Source organism: Pristiophorus japonicus, chromosome 11 (assembly GCF_044704955.1).
Source record: "Pristiophorus japonicus isolate sPriJap1 chromosome 11, sPriJap1.hap1, whole genome shotgun sequence".
Taxonomy (NCBI): Eukaryota; Metazoa; Chordata; class Chondrichthyes; family Pristiophoridae; genus Pristiophorus; species Pristiophorus japonicus.
The window spans coordinates 15,297,645-15,310,079 of NC_091987.1; the positions used below are offsets into that span (position 1 = coordinate 15,297,645).

The 12,435-nt window shown below is 47.9% G+C and overlaps 1 protein-coding gene across 1 annotated transcript in view; it reads right to left on the reverse strand.

Annotated features, from left to right (window-relative positions):
- Positions 1–3,670: 3,670 nt before the first annotated feature.
- LOC139275506 (lysozyme C-1-like) overlaps positions 3,671–12,435 on the reverse strand; it is a 37,500-nt gene continuing 28,735 nt past the window's right edge. The window contains exon 5 of the mRNA XM_070892676.1: positions 3,671–3,724. Coding sequence (XP_070748777.1) covers positions 3,671–3,724 — 54 coding nt within the window. The remainder of the gene's footprint in view (positions 3,725–12,435) is intronic.

The window sequence follows — 12,435 nt, forward strand, 5'->3', positions numbered from 1 at the left end:
GGCAGAGAGAGGCAGCGGGCATTGGGGAAAGTTCGGTGCGTGTGTTACAAGGGACATTGTTGGAGTGGATGAAATCCAGAAGTCACGACACTGTCACTATTCACTTCATACCCAATAAACCTGTTAACATTCCGTGACCCACACACAATGCCCCATCTATGGCTACTTCGGCTGGGGAAGGTGTACACGCGCTGGGGTAAGGGACTTTGGCTGGGGGAGGCATGTACTTGGGCTGGGGTAAGGGACTTCGGCTGGAACTTGGGAGGCTTTTGCTGAGTTGGTGGAGATCTACCCTCTCTAGCTTCTGAAGTCAGAATGGATTGAATTACATTTTGCAAAGTCAGTCAGAACTTTGGCTGGTCGGTTCCAGTTACACATTCCAGAGAAACTTCTGGGTGTGGCTTATCCTCCAAGGGGACCAATCAACAATCAGGTCATGTGATAATGGAGAGCCAATCAGAGACAATGCGGTCATTTTGACAGTACAAATAACTACGTCCTTTATTTATTGAGTACAGTTGAAAAATGTCTGCCCCAAGGTGGCAGACCTGTGGTTTAAATTGCAGCTAGAAGCATTACAGAGCAGAATTTATTCTTGGATTCACTGTGTGATACACAATAAAATGGATTATAAGCAATGGAAGGAACTATATCAAGACTGGGGCAAATTAATGGTTACCATGACAGCCTCTCACTGTAACAAGCTCCAGTGTTGACGTCGCAATCTTGAAGGAGGTTTGTTGTAGGCCTCAGACCCAGATAGAGTCACATTGTCCACCAGATGTCATTCAGTCTACCAGCTGTGTGCAACCAGTTTAGGTAGATTTTGCCTGTGCCAACTGTTAGTTAACCAGTTTGAACATAATTACTAGCAGCAGATGTCCTTTCAATGAGGGGTCGTCACCCCACCAGTGGTACTCTCACTGACCCACTGCTCTGTGCTCAGTTGTTAATTGTCTCGAGAGGTGCACTTTACTGCCACAGACAGAACGATCCGATTGCTTGTGAGAATTGTGCTGACGCAAACGGATTTACAATTCATACCCAACGTGAGTCGGGTCCCTCTCTCCCTCCCCCAACAATCTTACCCCTTCCTCCCTTGAAGGTGGCGACTTGAGCTCGAGCCAATTGCACGAGCTCTGGCTGTTGCCCCATGTGAGAGGGCAACAATGACAGTTCCTCCTGATTGGCCGTAGACCCTGGGGGCCACGATTTCTTCACAGGCAGCGAGATTGGAGCGGCCAGGGTCGAAAGAGATTGGAAAACGTGCTCCTGACTCAAGCCCCACCCTGTGGGCTTCCCAGCCAATTAAGACGAAACCGGTCTGATCCTGTCATTTGATGACGTGTCATCAGCCGGTTTTCATAAAGGGACCACGCCCACATTTACTTTGACAGTTGTGCTGTCAGTGTTCTGCAGTATTAAGTTGCGGCAAACACTGACCAGCACTGCACAGAGGGGCACGGCTGCACCCAGACTCTCACAGCACGCAGGAGGTTCTCTTCCCTTCCCATGGGCGGAAGGGACCTCCCCAGGACATCAACACAGCCTGGTTACACATAGTACAGGAGGACAGAAGCAAGGATGTTGTCAGGAAGGTCAGGCTGCAGTAGCCCAAACCTTTCAATGATCTCAGTCGATCACGAAACCTTGCTGCAAAACCACACTTAACCTCATCCTACTGTGCCATTCATCAAATCCCCATCACACTGCCTTCCCTACCCTACTCCTGCACATCCTTTCTCACACCAATTTACCTTGCACCTCCACCCATCCCTCTCTCTCAATCTACTTTATCGGTTCCCCATTTCACTAGCCACCCCTCACACTCATCCTCATCCTTGTCCAATTTTACCAACTAACAAAATGCAAGGCACTTGCGTGTTTTTGCCAATGCTTCTGTATAGTTAATGTTGATGTGTTGTCAAACATTGAAATCTTTATTTTCAGCATTTTGCGTTCTTGGACAGATTTGTGAGCACCTTTGGAAGTGGTTTCATGAGTTGCAGTGAATGGTGAGACAAGGGTACCCTGCGCAATGGTGATGAGTGTGAAAGGAATGGCTTGGGCATTGCAGGGATGGTTTATGGTCCTGGTGAGGGGTGGTGCCAACCAGACGCATCATGTGGCAGCCAGGGTGTACAGCATCAAGTGAAGTAAATCTGGCCATGGTGAGGCCATTCCTGGTCTCCCAGGCAGCAATGTGGTTGGGTGCTGATGCTGTGTCCTGTGCAGCATCAGGTGATTGCGGAGAAGGTTGGTGGTTATGTTGGTGATTCTGGTGTATTTAGTGATGTTGTTGGGGCTGATCATGGTGGGGTTCTGAGGACCAAGGTGAGATTTTGTCAAGGACACCGATGCTGCTGGAATAGATGGCAGCTGAGGTTGAGATGACAGAAGCGATCTGTCAATGGTGAGAGAAGTTACTCCAAGGAATGACAGTGAAGAGAGAGTTTCCTGCAAACACTTCCCAATTGCATACAGCTCAAAAGTTTCTTCCAAATCCTGAAGGCTTCATCTTCTGACATTGGAACGTGAACGACTGTAAAATGGTAGCTTTTATATCACTTCTGCAGCTGTCAACTTGCCACTGAGTACCCGACTCCACTTACCTAGTGTGTTCCTCGAGGGTTGGCAAACCCCTCAAAAAGTTGGTCAAATTGTAAGTGCCTGCTTTTAACCCTCTTAACTAGCATTAAAGTAATTTTTAATGATGTTAATTACCTGTCCCACCGCTTGGTGTCGGGTCTGCGATCTGAACGCTGACCTGAGGTCAGAAACTCAAACGGAGGCGGGTTCAGAGCGGAATACCGACCCGCTGTCAATCAAGGCCATTCATTCATTCATTCATGCATTCATTCATTCATTCATTCATTCATGCATTCATTCATTTGGAGGCTTGCCTCCAAACCCGCACTCGCAGGTCTAGGAAGATTCCAGCCTGGATGTTGGCAGAATATTCGACTGTGGGAAACCTCAACCGATCCTCGGTTCAGCCAGGAATTATCACGGGGCCTCTCTCTATAGTTAAACAGAGAATTGGGGGAAGTCCTGTTTACATGTTTCATCTGGGGGTTTCTGTCAAAGTTAGGCTGACCAATGAAGAGAGCCCCCAGGGAAATTCCCAGCGCTAACGTACACATGTCGAGTTCCGTAGCATTGATCACTGGATGGTGAACAGGGGTGGGAAGTGTGGCTCTCTAGCTCAGGGACACTGAAGTACTACCATTAGCCAATAGTAGTAGTACCACTGAGCCACACCTGACCAAGACAGTTAACGTCGCACGGATGAAAGGAGAGAAGCGAGGACCTTCCTGGCCAGGATCTCTCAATCCCACATGGGGCACTACATCTCCACACTGCCATAGGAAGATGTGTAGATCACATCTACATCAGAGAGCAATGTTTCTGTTACTGGACTAATCAGTTCCTTCAAGATGGTGAATATATGACAGTGGGTTCCAATCATTCACCTACCAAATGCAGAGAAAGTGATTACAAAACTTTACCAATTTAAGATCTCTGGAAAATGCAGGTTTACCTTTCACTCTCCTTACTGGGCTTTTAGCAATATCAAGCTAACGAGTAAAAGCAACACATTCTATGATTTAGGTGCAGCAAGGGGGGCTGGGTCCAAAGAATGGGCTCGTTCACCCGTTACAAGTTGCATTCACGCAGAAAATTGGCAAGGTTTCTGCTCTTGCATTTTTTCTTCCAGCCATACCTGCAAAAGAAAAGAGAGTCAGACATAAGAGAACATTGGCAATGACTAGAGAGATTCAGAAAACATCCATATTTCTTTAGTGGTATCAGCGGGGTGGGGGATGCTAAGGGCATTTTATGCCCAAGGTTTGTGCCTCCTCTCCTGAAGGGATTGAACCAGGCTTGGGGTGAAGTTCTGTTGATGCTGACAGATCTTCAGCACTTCACTCAAGCAATCCCGTGAGAATCTGATTAAGTGTACATATCTGAAACATCATGTCTTTTCCACTGATGCTGACTCTCCTGTTACCCGTTTCAAGTGTTTTCTATTTATTTCAGATTTTCTTAACTTTTTTTTAATAAACCAGTCAGTTTTTATTGTTCATCTGTCTTCTTCGCTTTGGATGTGTCCTGTCCTTGTACTTCAGCTGCATTTCGCAAGAAAAAAAAGTGATCTGTAAAGTCACTGCTGGAGTTAGCACATTTTTAAGAATTGTGGGTGAACCAAGTCAGTGAGTGTGAGGGGTCATTTCACTATGAGTCGATCTCTGCTCATGACGGCAGAACTGCCCTTACTTGGTTCAATTTTTATCTATCGAATCGTTGCCCAAGAATCACCTGCAATGGCTTCTCTTCACACTCCCACACCGTTACCTCTGGAGGCCCAAAAGATCTGTCTTTGGCCCCCTCCTATTTCTCATCTACCTGCTGCCCCTCAGTGGCATCATCCAAAACTGCGACATCAGGTTCCACATGTACGCTGACGACACCTAGCTCTACCTCACCACCACCTCTCTGGACATCTCCACTGTCTCTGATTTTTCACAATGCTCGTCAGATATCCAATATTAGCTGAGCAGAAATTTCCTCCAAATATTAGGAAGACTGAAACCATTGTCTTTTGTCCCCGTCACAAACTGCGTTCCCTGGCCACTGACTCCACCCCTCTCCCTGGTCACTATCTGAGGCTGAACCATACCCTTCGCAACCTTGGTGTCATATTTGACCCTGAGATAAGCTTCCGACCACATATTCGTACCATTACTAAGACCGCCTATTTCCACCTCCGGAACATCACCCGACTCCGCCCCTGCCTCAACTCATTTGCTGCCGAAAAGTTCATCCATGCCTTTGTTACTTCTAGACTTGACTATTCCAGTGCTCTCCTGGCCGGCCTCCCATCTTCCACTCTACATAAACTTGTGCTCATCCAAAACTCTGCTGCCTGTATCTTAAATCACCCTGAGCCTTGTTCGCCCATCACCCCAGTGCTTGCTGACAATGACAGTCTCCAGCCCTACAACCCTCCAAGATCTCTGCGCTCCTCCAATTCTGGCCTCTTGCCCACCCTCGATTTTAATTGTTTCACCACTGGTGACTGTGCCTTCAGCTGCCTAGGCCCTAAGCTCTGGAATTCCCTCCCTAAACCTCTGCTTCTTCACCTCTCTCCCTCCTTCTTTAAAACACTCCTTAAAAGCTACCTCTTTCACCAAGCTTTTGGTCATCTGTCCTGATATCGCCTTCTGTGGCTCAGTGTCAAAAATTATATTTATATCACTCTTGTTAAGCGCCTTGGGACATTTTACGATTTAAATGTGTTTATTTAAATGTAAGTTGTTGTTGTTATAAGACTCAACACTCCAGTAACTGCAGGTGAAGAATTCACTATCGACAGACCAGTTTGAATCAGATAAGTGAGAGCCAGCGCTAAATTGGGAAAGCAAATAGGCTGAGCAACGTTGTCTGTATCACAGTAATTGGACCACACATTGAATGCTCCAATGCTCTCCCACCATGTTCCACCCTACATAAACTTCATCTCATCTAAAACTCTACAATATCCTACCCCATACCAAGTCCCACTCTAATATCACACATATCCTCTGATCCACATTGGCTTCCAGTGCCAACGCCTCAAATTTAACGTTGTTGTCCAGGATCTCACCCATCCCTATCTCAATAACCTCCTCCAGTGCAACATCGGCACACTGTCCGAACACTCCATTTCACTGACTGCACAATCTGTGCCCACTATTGGCGGCTGTGCCTTCAGCCAACTTGGCCACAGATCCAAAATTCTCATATCCATATCCCATCCAGCTCTCCATTTCATTCTCCACCTTCAAGACCTCACTTCATACCCATTTCTTTGACCAAGCTTGTGGTTGTTGTGTTCCTAACACAGGTGAGACTGCACATAGGGAGGTTAAAATAACAGTGACCTCAGTCTTTATTAAGACACTCCAGAGTGAATAACAGGCCTTAGGGGCCGGCTTTTATACAGTGCTCCCAAGGGATGCTGGGATCCCTTGGGACTTCAGGGGATGCGCTCCCTGGTGGCGGAACATGAGAGTGCATGCTTTACAGATACACAACATCACTCCCCACCCCCCACCCCCAAAGTCAAAGTGAAAACTATTTACAAGGTGAGGCGGTCGGGAGCCTTTCTTTCCCTGGTGGACCACCTCGGTACAAATGTCTGTTGTGGTGTGTTGGCTGTGCCCTCGCTGGGCTGGCGTGTTGTTAGCCCTGCAGGCTGATGGGTGAGCCTGGCCTTGCTGGGCTGTTGGGCATGATGGGTTCGATTTCCTGGTCCGGCGTGATGTCGTTGATCCTTTGGGTGTGTGTTGTGGGCTCGAAAAAGGTGGTGTCTGATGTAGGTTGTTCAGGGCAGTCTGTGAACCGCAGCCTCGTTTGATCCAGGTGCTTTCTGCAAATTTGTCCATTGTCTAGTTTGACTACAAACAGCCTACTCCCTTCTTTAGCTCTTACCATGCCCATGATCCACTTGGGACCATGTCCATATTTTAGCACACATACAGGGTCATTCAGATCAATTTCCTGTGACACAGTGGCGCGATCATTGTTTACATTTCGTTGCTGCCGCCTGCTCTCTACCTGATCATGCAGGTTGGGGTGAACCAGCGAGAGTCTGGTTTTAAGTGTCCTTTTCATGAGTAGCTCAGCCGGGGGCACCCCTGTGAGCGAGTGAGGTCTCGTGCGATAGCTGAGCAGTACGCGGGACAGGCGGGTTTGGAATGAGCCTTCTGTGACTCGTTTGAGGCTCTGTTTTATTGTTTGTACTGCCCGCTCTGCCTGCCCATTGGAGGCTGGTTTAAACGGGACCGAGGTGACATGTTTGATCCCACTGGTGAAACATGGCCCGTTGTCACTGACCAGTATGACAGGTAGGCTGTGGGTGACAAACATGGCCCTCAGGCTTTCAATGGTGGCGGTGGCTCCCGACATTATTTCACATTCAATCCATTTTGAAAAAGCATCCACCACCACCAGGATCATTTTACTGAGAAATGGACCCGCATAGTTGACATGGATCCTCGACCATGGTCTGGAGGGCCAGGACCACAAACTCAGTGGTGCCTCTCTGGGCGCATAGCTCAACTGAGCACACACGCTGCATTGCCTAACACAGGACTCTAAGTCAGAGTCGATACCAGGCCACCACACGTGGGATCTGGCTATCGCTTTCATCATTACTATACCCGGGTGTGTGCTGTGGAGATCCGAGATGAATGTCTCCCTGCCCTTTTTTGGTAGCACTACATGGTTACCCCACAACAGGCAGTCTGCCTGAATGGACAGCTCATCCTTTCGCTGCTGGAACGGCTTGATTAGCTCTTGCATTTCAACGGGGATGCTGGCCCAGCTCCCATGCAGTACACAGTTTTTTACTGGGGACAGCAGAGGATCTTGGCTGGTCCAAGTCCTAATCTGGCGGGCCGTGACAGGTGATTTATCATTTTCAAATGCTTCCATGACCATCAACAAGTCTGCGGGCTGTGCCACTATCAACAAGTTTGTAGGCTGTGCCATTTCCACCCCCGTGGTGGGCAATGGTAGCCGACTGAGAGCATCCGCACAGTTCTTGGTGCCTGGCCTGTGGTGGATGGTATAGTTATACATTGATAGTGCGAGTGCCCACCTTTGTATGCAGGCTGAGGCATCAGTATTTATCCCCTTGATTTCAGCGAACAGGGATATGAGGGGCTTGTGATCGGTTTCCAGCTCAAATTTGAGGCCAAACAGGTACTGATGCATTTTCTTTACTCCGAACACACATGCTAATGCCTCTTTCTCAATCATGCTGTAGGCCCTCTCAGCCTTAGACAAGCACCTAGAGGCATAGACGACAGGTTGCAACTTCCCCGCAATGTTAGCTTGTTGTAATACACACCCGACTCTGTACGACGACGCATCACATGCTAGCACAAGTCTTTTACACGGGTTATACAATGCAAGCAGCTTGTTGGAGCATAAAATGTTTCTGGCTTTCTCAAAAGCAATTACTTGTTTTTTTTCCCCATACCCAGTTCTCACCTTTGCGCAATAACACATGTAGGGGCTCTAAAAGGGTGCTTAACCCCAGTAGGAAGTTACCAAAATAGTTGAGCAGTCCCAGGAACGACCGCAGCTCCGTGACGTTCTATGGCCTGGGCGCGTTCCTGATAGCCTCTGTCTTGGCGTCTGTGGGCCGAATGCCATCCGCTGTGATCTTTCACCCCAAAAGCTCCACTTCTGTTGCCATGAAGACGCATTTCGACCTCTTCAGCCGCAGCCCTACGCGATCCAGTCGCTGGAGGACCTCCTCCAGGTTTTGTAGGTGCTCGACGGTGTCCCGACCCATGACCAACATGTCCTCCTGAAAAACCACCATGCGTGGTACTGACTTGAGTAGGCTCTCCATGTTTCTCTGGAAGATCGCTGCAGCTGACCGAAATGGGCATCTGTTGTAGATGAACAGTCCCTTGGGCGTGTTGATGCAGGTGAGGCCCTTCGAAGACTCCTCCAGCTCCTGCGTCATGTAGGCCGAAGTCAGGTCCAGCTTGGTGAACGTCTTGCCTCCTGCCAGTGTCGCAAATAGGTCATCTGCCTTAGGTAACGGGTATTGGTCCTGTAGCAAGAAACGATTAATAGTTATTTTATAATCGCCACAAATCCTGACCGTGCCATCACTTTTGAGTACTAGAACAATCGGGCTGACCCACTCACTGAACTCCACTGGGGAGATGATGCCCTCGCATTGCAGCCTGTCCAGCTCGATTTCCACTCTCTCCCTTATCATGTGAGGTATCGCTCGTGCCTTGTGGTGAATGGGTCGTGCCTCTGGGACCAAGTGGATCCGCACCTTCACCCTGGAAAAGTTTCCAATGCTTGGCTCAAAAAGGGAAAGAAATTTATTTAGAACCTGGGTACATGAGGTCTCATCGACATGTGATTGCGCTCAGATGTCACCCCAGTTTCAGCGGATTTTTCCCAGCCAGCTCCTTCCAAGCAGTGTGGGGCCATCGCCCGGGACAATCCAGAGTGGCAGTTCGTGCACCGTGCCCTCGTAGGTGACCTTGACCATGGCGCTGCCCAGGACAGTGATAAGCTCTTTGGTGTACGTTCTCAGTTTCGTGTGGATGGGGCTCAGGGCTGGTCTGAGTGCCTTGTTGCACCACAGTCTCTCAAACATCTTTTTACTCATGGTGGATTGGCTAGCACCAGTGTCCAATAACATGGCTATGGGTAAGACATTCAAGTTTACGTTTAGCATTATAGGTGGACATTTCATCAAAAATATGTGCACCCCGTGTACTTCAGCATCTGCCTCCTCTCTCTGAGGCTCGAAATTGCTTTGATCCACGTTGGACCGATCTTCCTCTGCCACGTGGTGGTTAGCAGGTTTTGCAGCACTTGCAGCTTGTCTGCAAGCTCGTTGGAGGTGCCCCATTGTTCCACAGCTCTTGCAAACATACCCTTTGAAGCAGCATGAATAGGCTGAATGGAAGCCTCCACAATGCCAACAAGGTGTGAATTGCCTTGCATTCATCCTTTGTTGCGGATTCTGAATCATCTGGGTTACCTGAGGCCTGCTGGCAGTTGCAGACTCATGATTTCTGCCCTGTACATTTCTGCTCGCAAACACAGTTCCAGTTAATTTATGAACATTGCTAGCACTTGTGTGCTGATAGATTTGTTTGGTGTTATCACTGGTGGACATAAACGCTTGTGCTATCGCAATGGCCTTGCTGAGGGTCGGTGTCTCTACAGTCTAAAGTTTTTGTAGGATGGTCTCGTGGCCAATGCCCAGTACAAAAAAGTCTCTGAGCATTTGCTCCAGGTAGCCATCAAACTCACATTGTCCTGCAAGTCGCCTTAGCTCGGCGACGTAGCTCACCACTTCCTGACCTTCAGATTGCTGGTACGTGTAGAACCGATACCTCGCCATCAGCACGCTCTCCCTCGGGTTAAGATGCTCTTGAACCAGTGTACACAGCTCCTCATATGATTTATCTGTGGGTTTCACCGAAGCCAGAAGATTCTTCATGAGGCTGTAGGTCGGTGCCCCGCAGACCGTGAGGAGGACCGCTCTCCTTTTTGCAGCACTTCCTTCTTCGTCCGGCTCGTTGGCTACAAAGTACTGGTCTAGCCGTTCAACATAGGCTTCCCAGTCCTCACCCTCCGAGAACTTCTCCAGGATGCCCACAGTTTGCTGCATCTTTGTGTTGGATTCATGTACTCGCCACCAGTTGTTGTGTTCCTAACACAGATGAGACTGCACACAGGGAGGTTAAAGTAACAGTGACCTCAGTCTTTATTAAGACACTCCAGAGTGAGGAACAGGCCTTAGGGGCCGGCTTATATACAGTGCTCCCAAGGGATGCTGGGATCCCTTGGGACTTTCAGGGGATGCGCTCCCTGGTGGCGGAACATGGGAGTGCGTGCTTTACAGATACACAACAGTGGTCATCCCTCCTAATACCTCCCTCTTTGTTTCAAAGTTCACTATTATCTATTGCCTCTGCAGGACATTTGCAGCTGGTGTAAGGTTCTGTCTGTGGTCCCCAATAATCAATCAATAACCCATTGCTATCAATACTCAATAACCTAGAAATCCAAGTCTATTTTTTCTTTTTATTGCCACCACCCCCCTTGGGTATAGCTGAGTTCCTGCTCGCTTGACAGCTGGGATGACGGGGGCAGGGGCGATGTGGAATCTCATTGGCTCCACCTCTGGAGAGGTTGGTTGTGGCGTGCACCTATTTTGTAATATTCAGGGATGGTTAATCCTGAACATGAGCAGCCTTCATCCTTTTGCCCTGTTTCCTTTTTTTGACGTGAATTAATCACTCACTGCAAGAAGTAGTGCTCTCAAGAACCGGCTGAGAACTGAAAGCAAGCATGGCAAGCAAGGCATTCGATAAGGTGGCAGATAAAAGCTTACTGCACAAGGTAAAAGCACACGGAGTTGGGGGTAATACATTCGCATGGATGGAGGATTGGCTAACTAACAAAAAACAGACAGTCGGGATAAATGGGTCATTTTCCGGTTGGGAAACAGTGACTAGTGGGGTGTCACAGGGATCAGTGCTGGGTCCTCAACTATTTACAATCTATATTAATGACTTGTATGAAGGGACCGAGTGTAATGTAGCCAAGTTTGCTGATGATACAAAGCTGGGTGGGAAAGCAAATTGTGCGGAGGACACAAAAAATCTGCAAAGGGGTATAGACAGGCTAAGTGAGTGCGCAAAAAATTGGCAGTTGGAGTATAATGTGGGAAAATGTGAGGTTATAAACTTTGGCAGAAATAATAGAAAAGCAAATTATAATTTAAATGGAGAAAAATTGCAAAGTGTTGCAGTACAGAGAGACTGGGGGGTCCTTGTGCATGAAACACAAAAAGTAAGTATGCAGGTACAGCAAGCAATCAGGAAGGCAAATGGAATGTTAGCCTTTATTGCAAGGGGGATATAGTATAAAAGCAGAGAAGCCCTGCTACAACGGTACAGGGCATTGGTGAGGCCACACCTAGAGTACCGCGTACAGTTTTGGTCTCCTTATTTAAGGAAGGATATACCTGCATTGGAGGCTGTTCAGAGAAGGTTCACTAGGTTGATTCGGGAGATGAGGGAGTTGACTTATGAGGATAGGTTGAGTAGGTTGGGCCTATTTGAGTTCAGAAGAATGAGAGGTGATCTTATTGAAACTTAAAAGATAATGAGGGGGCTCGACAAGGTGGATGCAGAGTGGATATTTCCACTCATAGGGGAAACTAAAACTAGAAACATAGAAACATAGAAACATAGAAAATAGGTGCAGGAGTAGGCCATTCGGCCCTTCGAGCCTGCACCACCATTCAATAAGATCATGGCTGATCATTCCCTCAGTACCCCTTTCCTCTTTTCTCTCCAGACCATTTGATCCCTTTAGCCGTAAGGGCCATACCTAACTCCCTCTTGAATATATCCAATGAACTGGCATCAACAGGGAATTCCACAGGTTAACAACTCTCTGAGTGAAGAAGTTTCTCCTCAACTCAGTCCTAAATGGCTTGCCCCTTATGGACTGCATCCCAGAGTACTTAAGGAGGTGGCCTTGGAAATAGCGGATGCATTGACAGTCATTTTCCAACATTCCATAGACTCTGGATCAGTTCCTATGGAGTGGAGGGTAACCAATGTAACCCCCTTTTTAAAAAAGGAGGGAGAGAGAAAACAGTGAATTATAGACCGGTCAGCCTGACATCGGTAGTGGGTAAAATGATGGAATCAATTATTAAGGATGTCATAGCAGCGCATTTGGTAAGAGGTGACATGATAGGTCCAAGTCAACATGGATTTGTGAAAGGGAAATTATGCTTGACTAATCTTCTTGAATTTTTTGAGGATGTTTTCAGTAGAGTGGACAAGGGAGAACTAGTTGATGTGGTGTATTTGGACTTTCAGA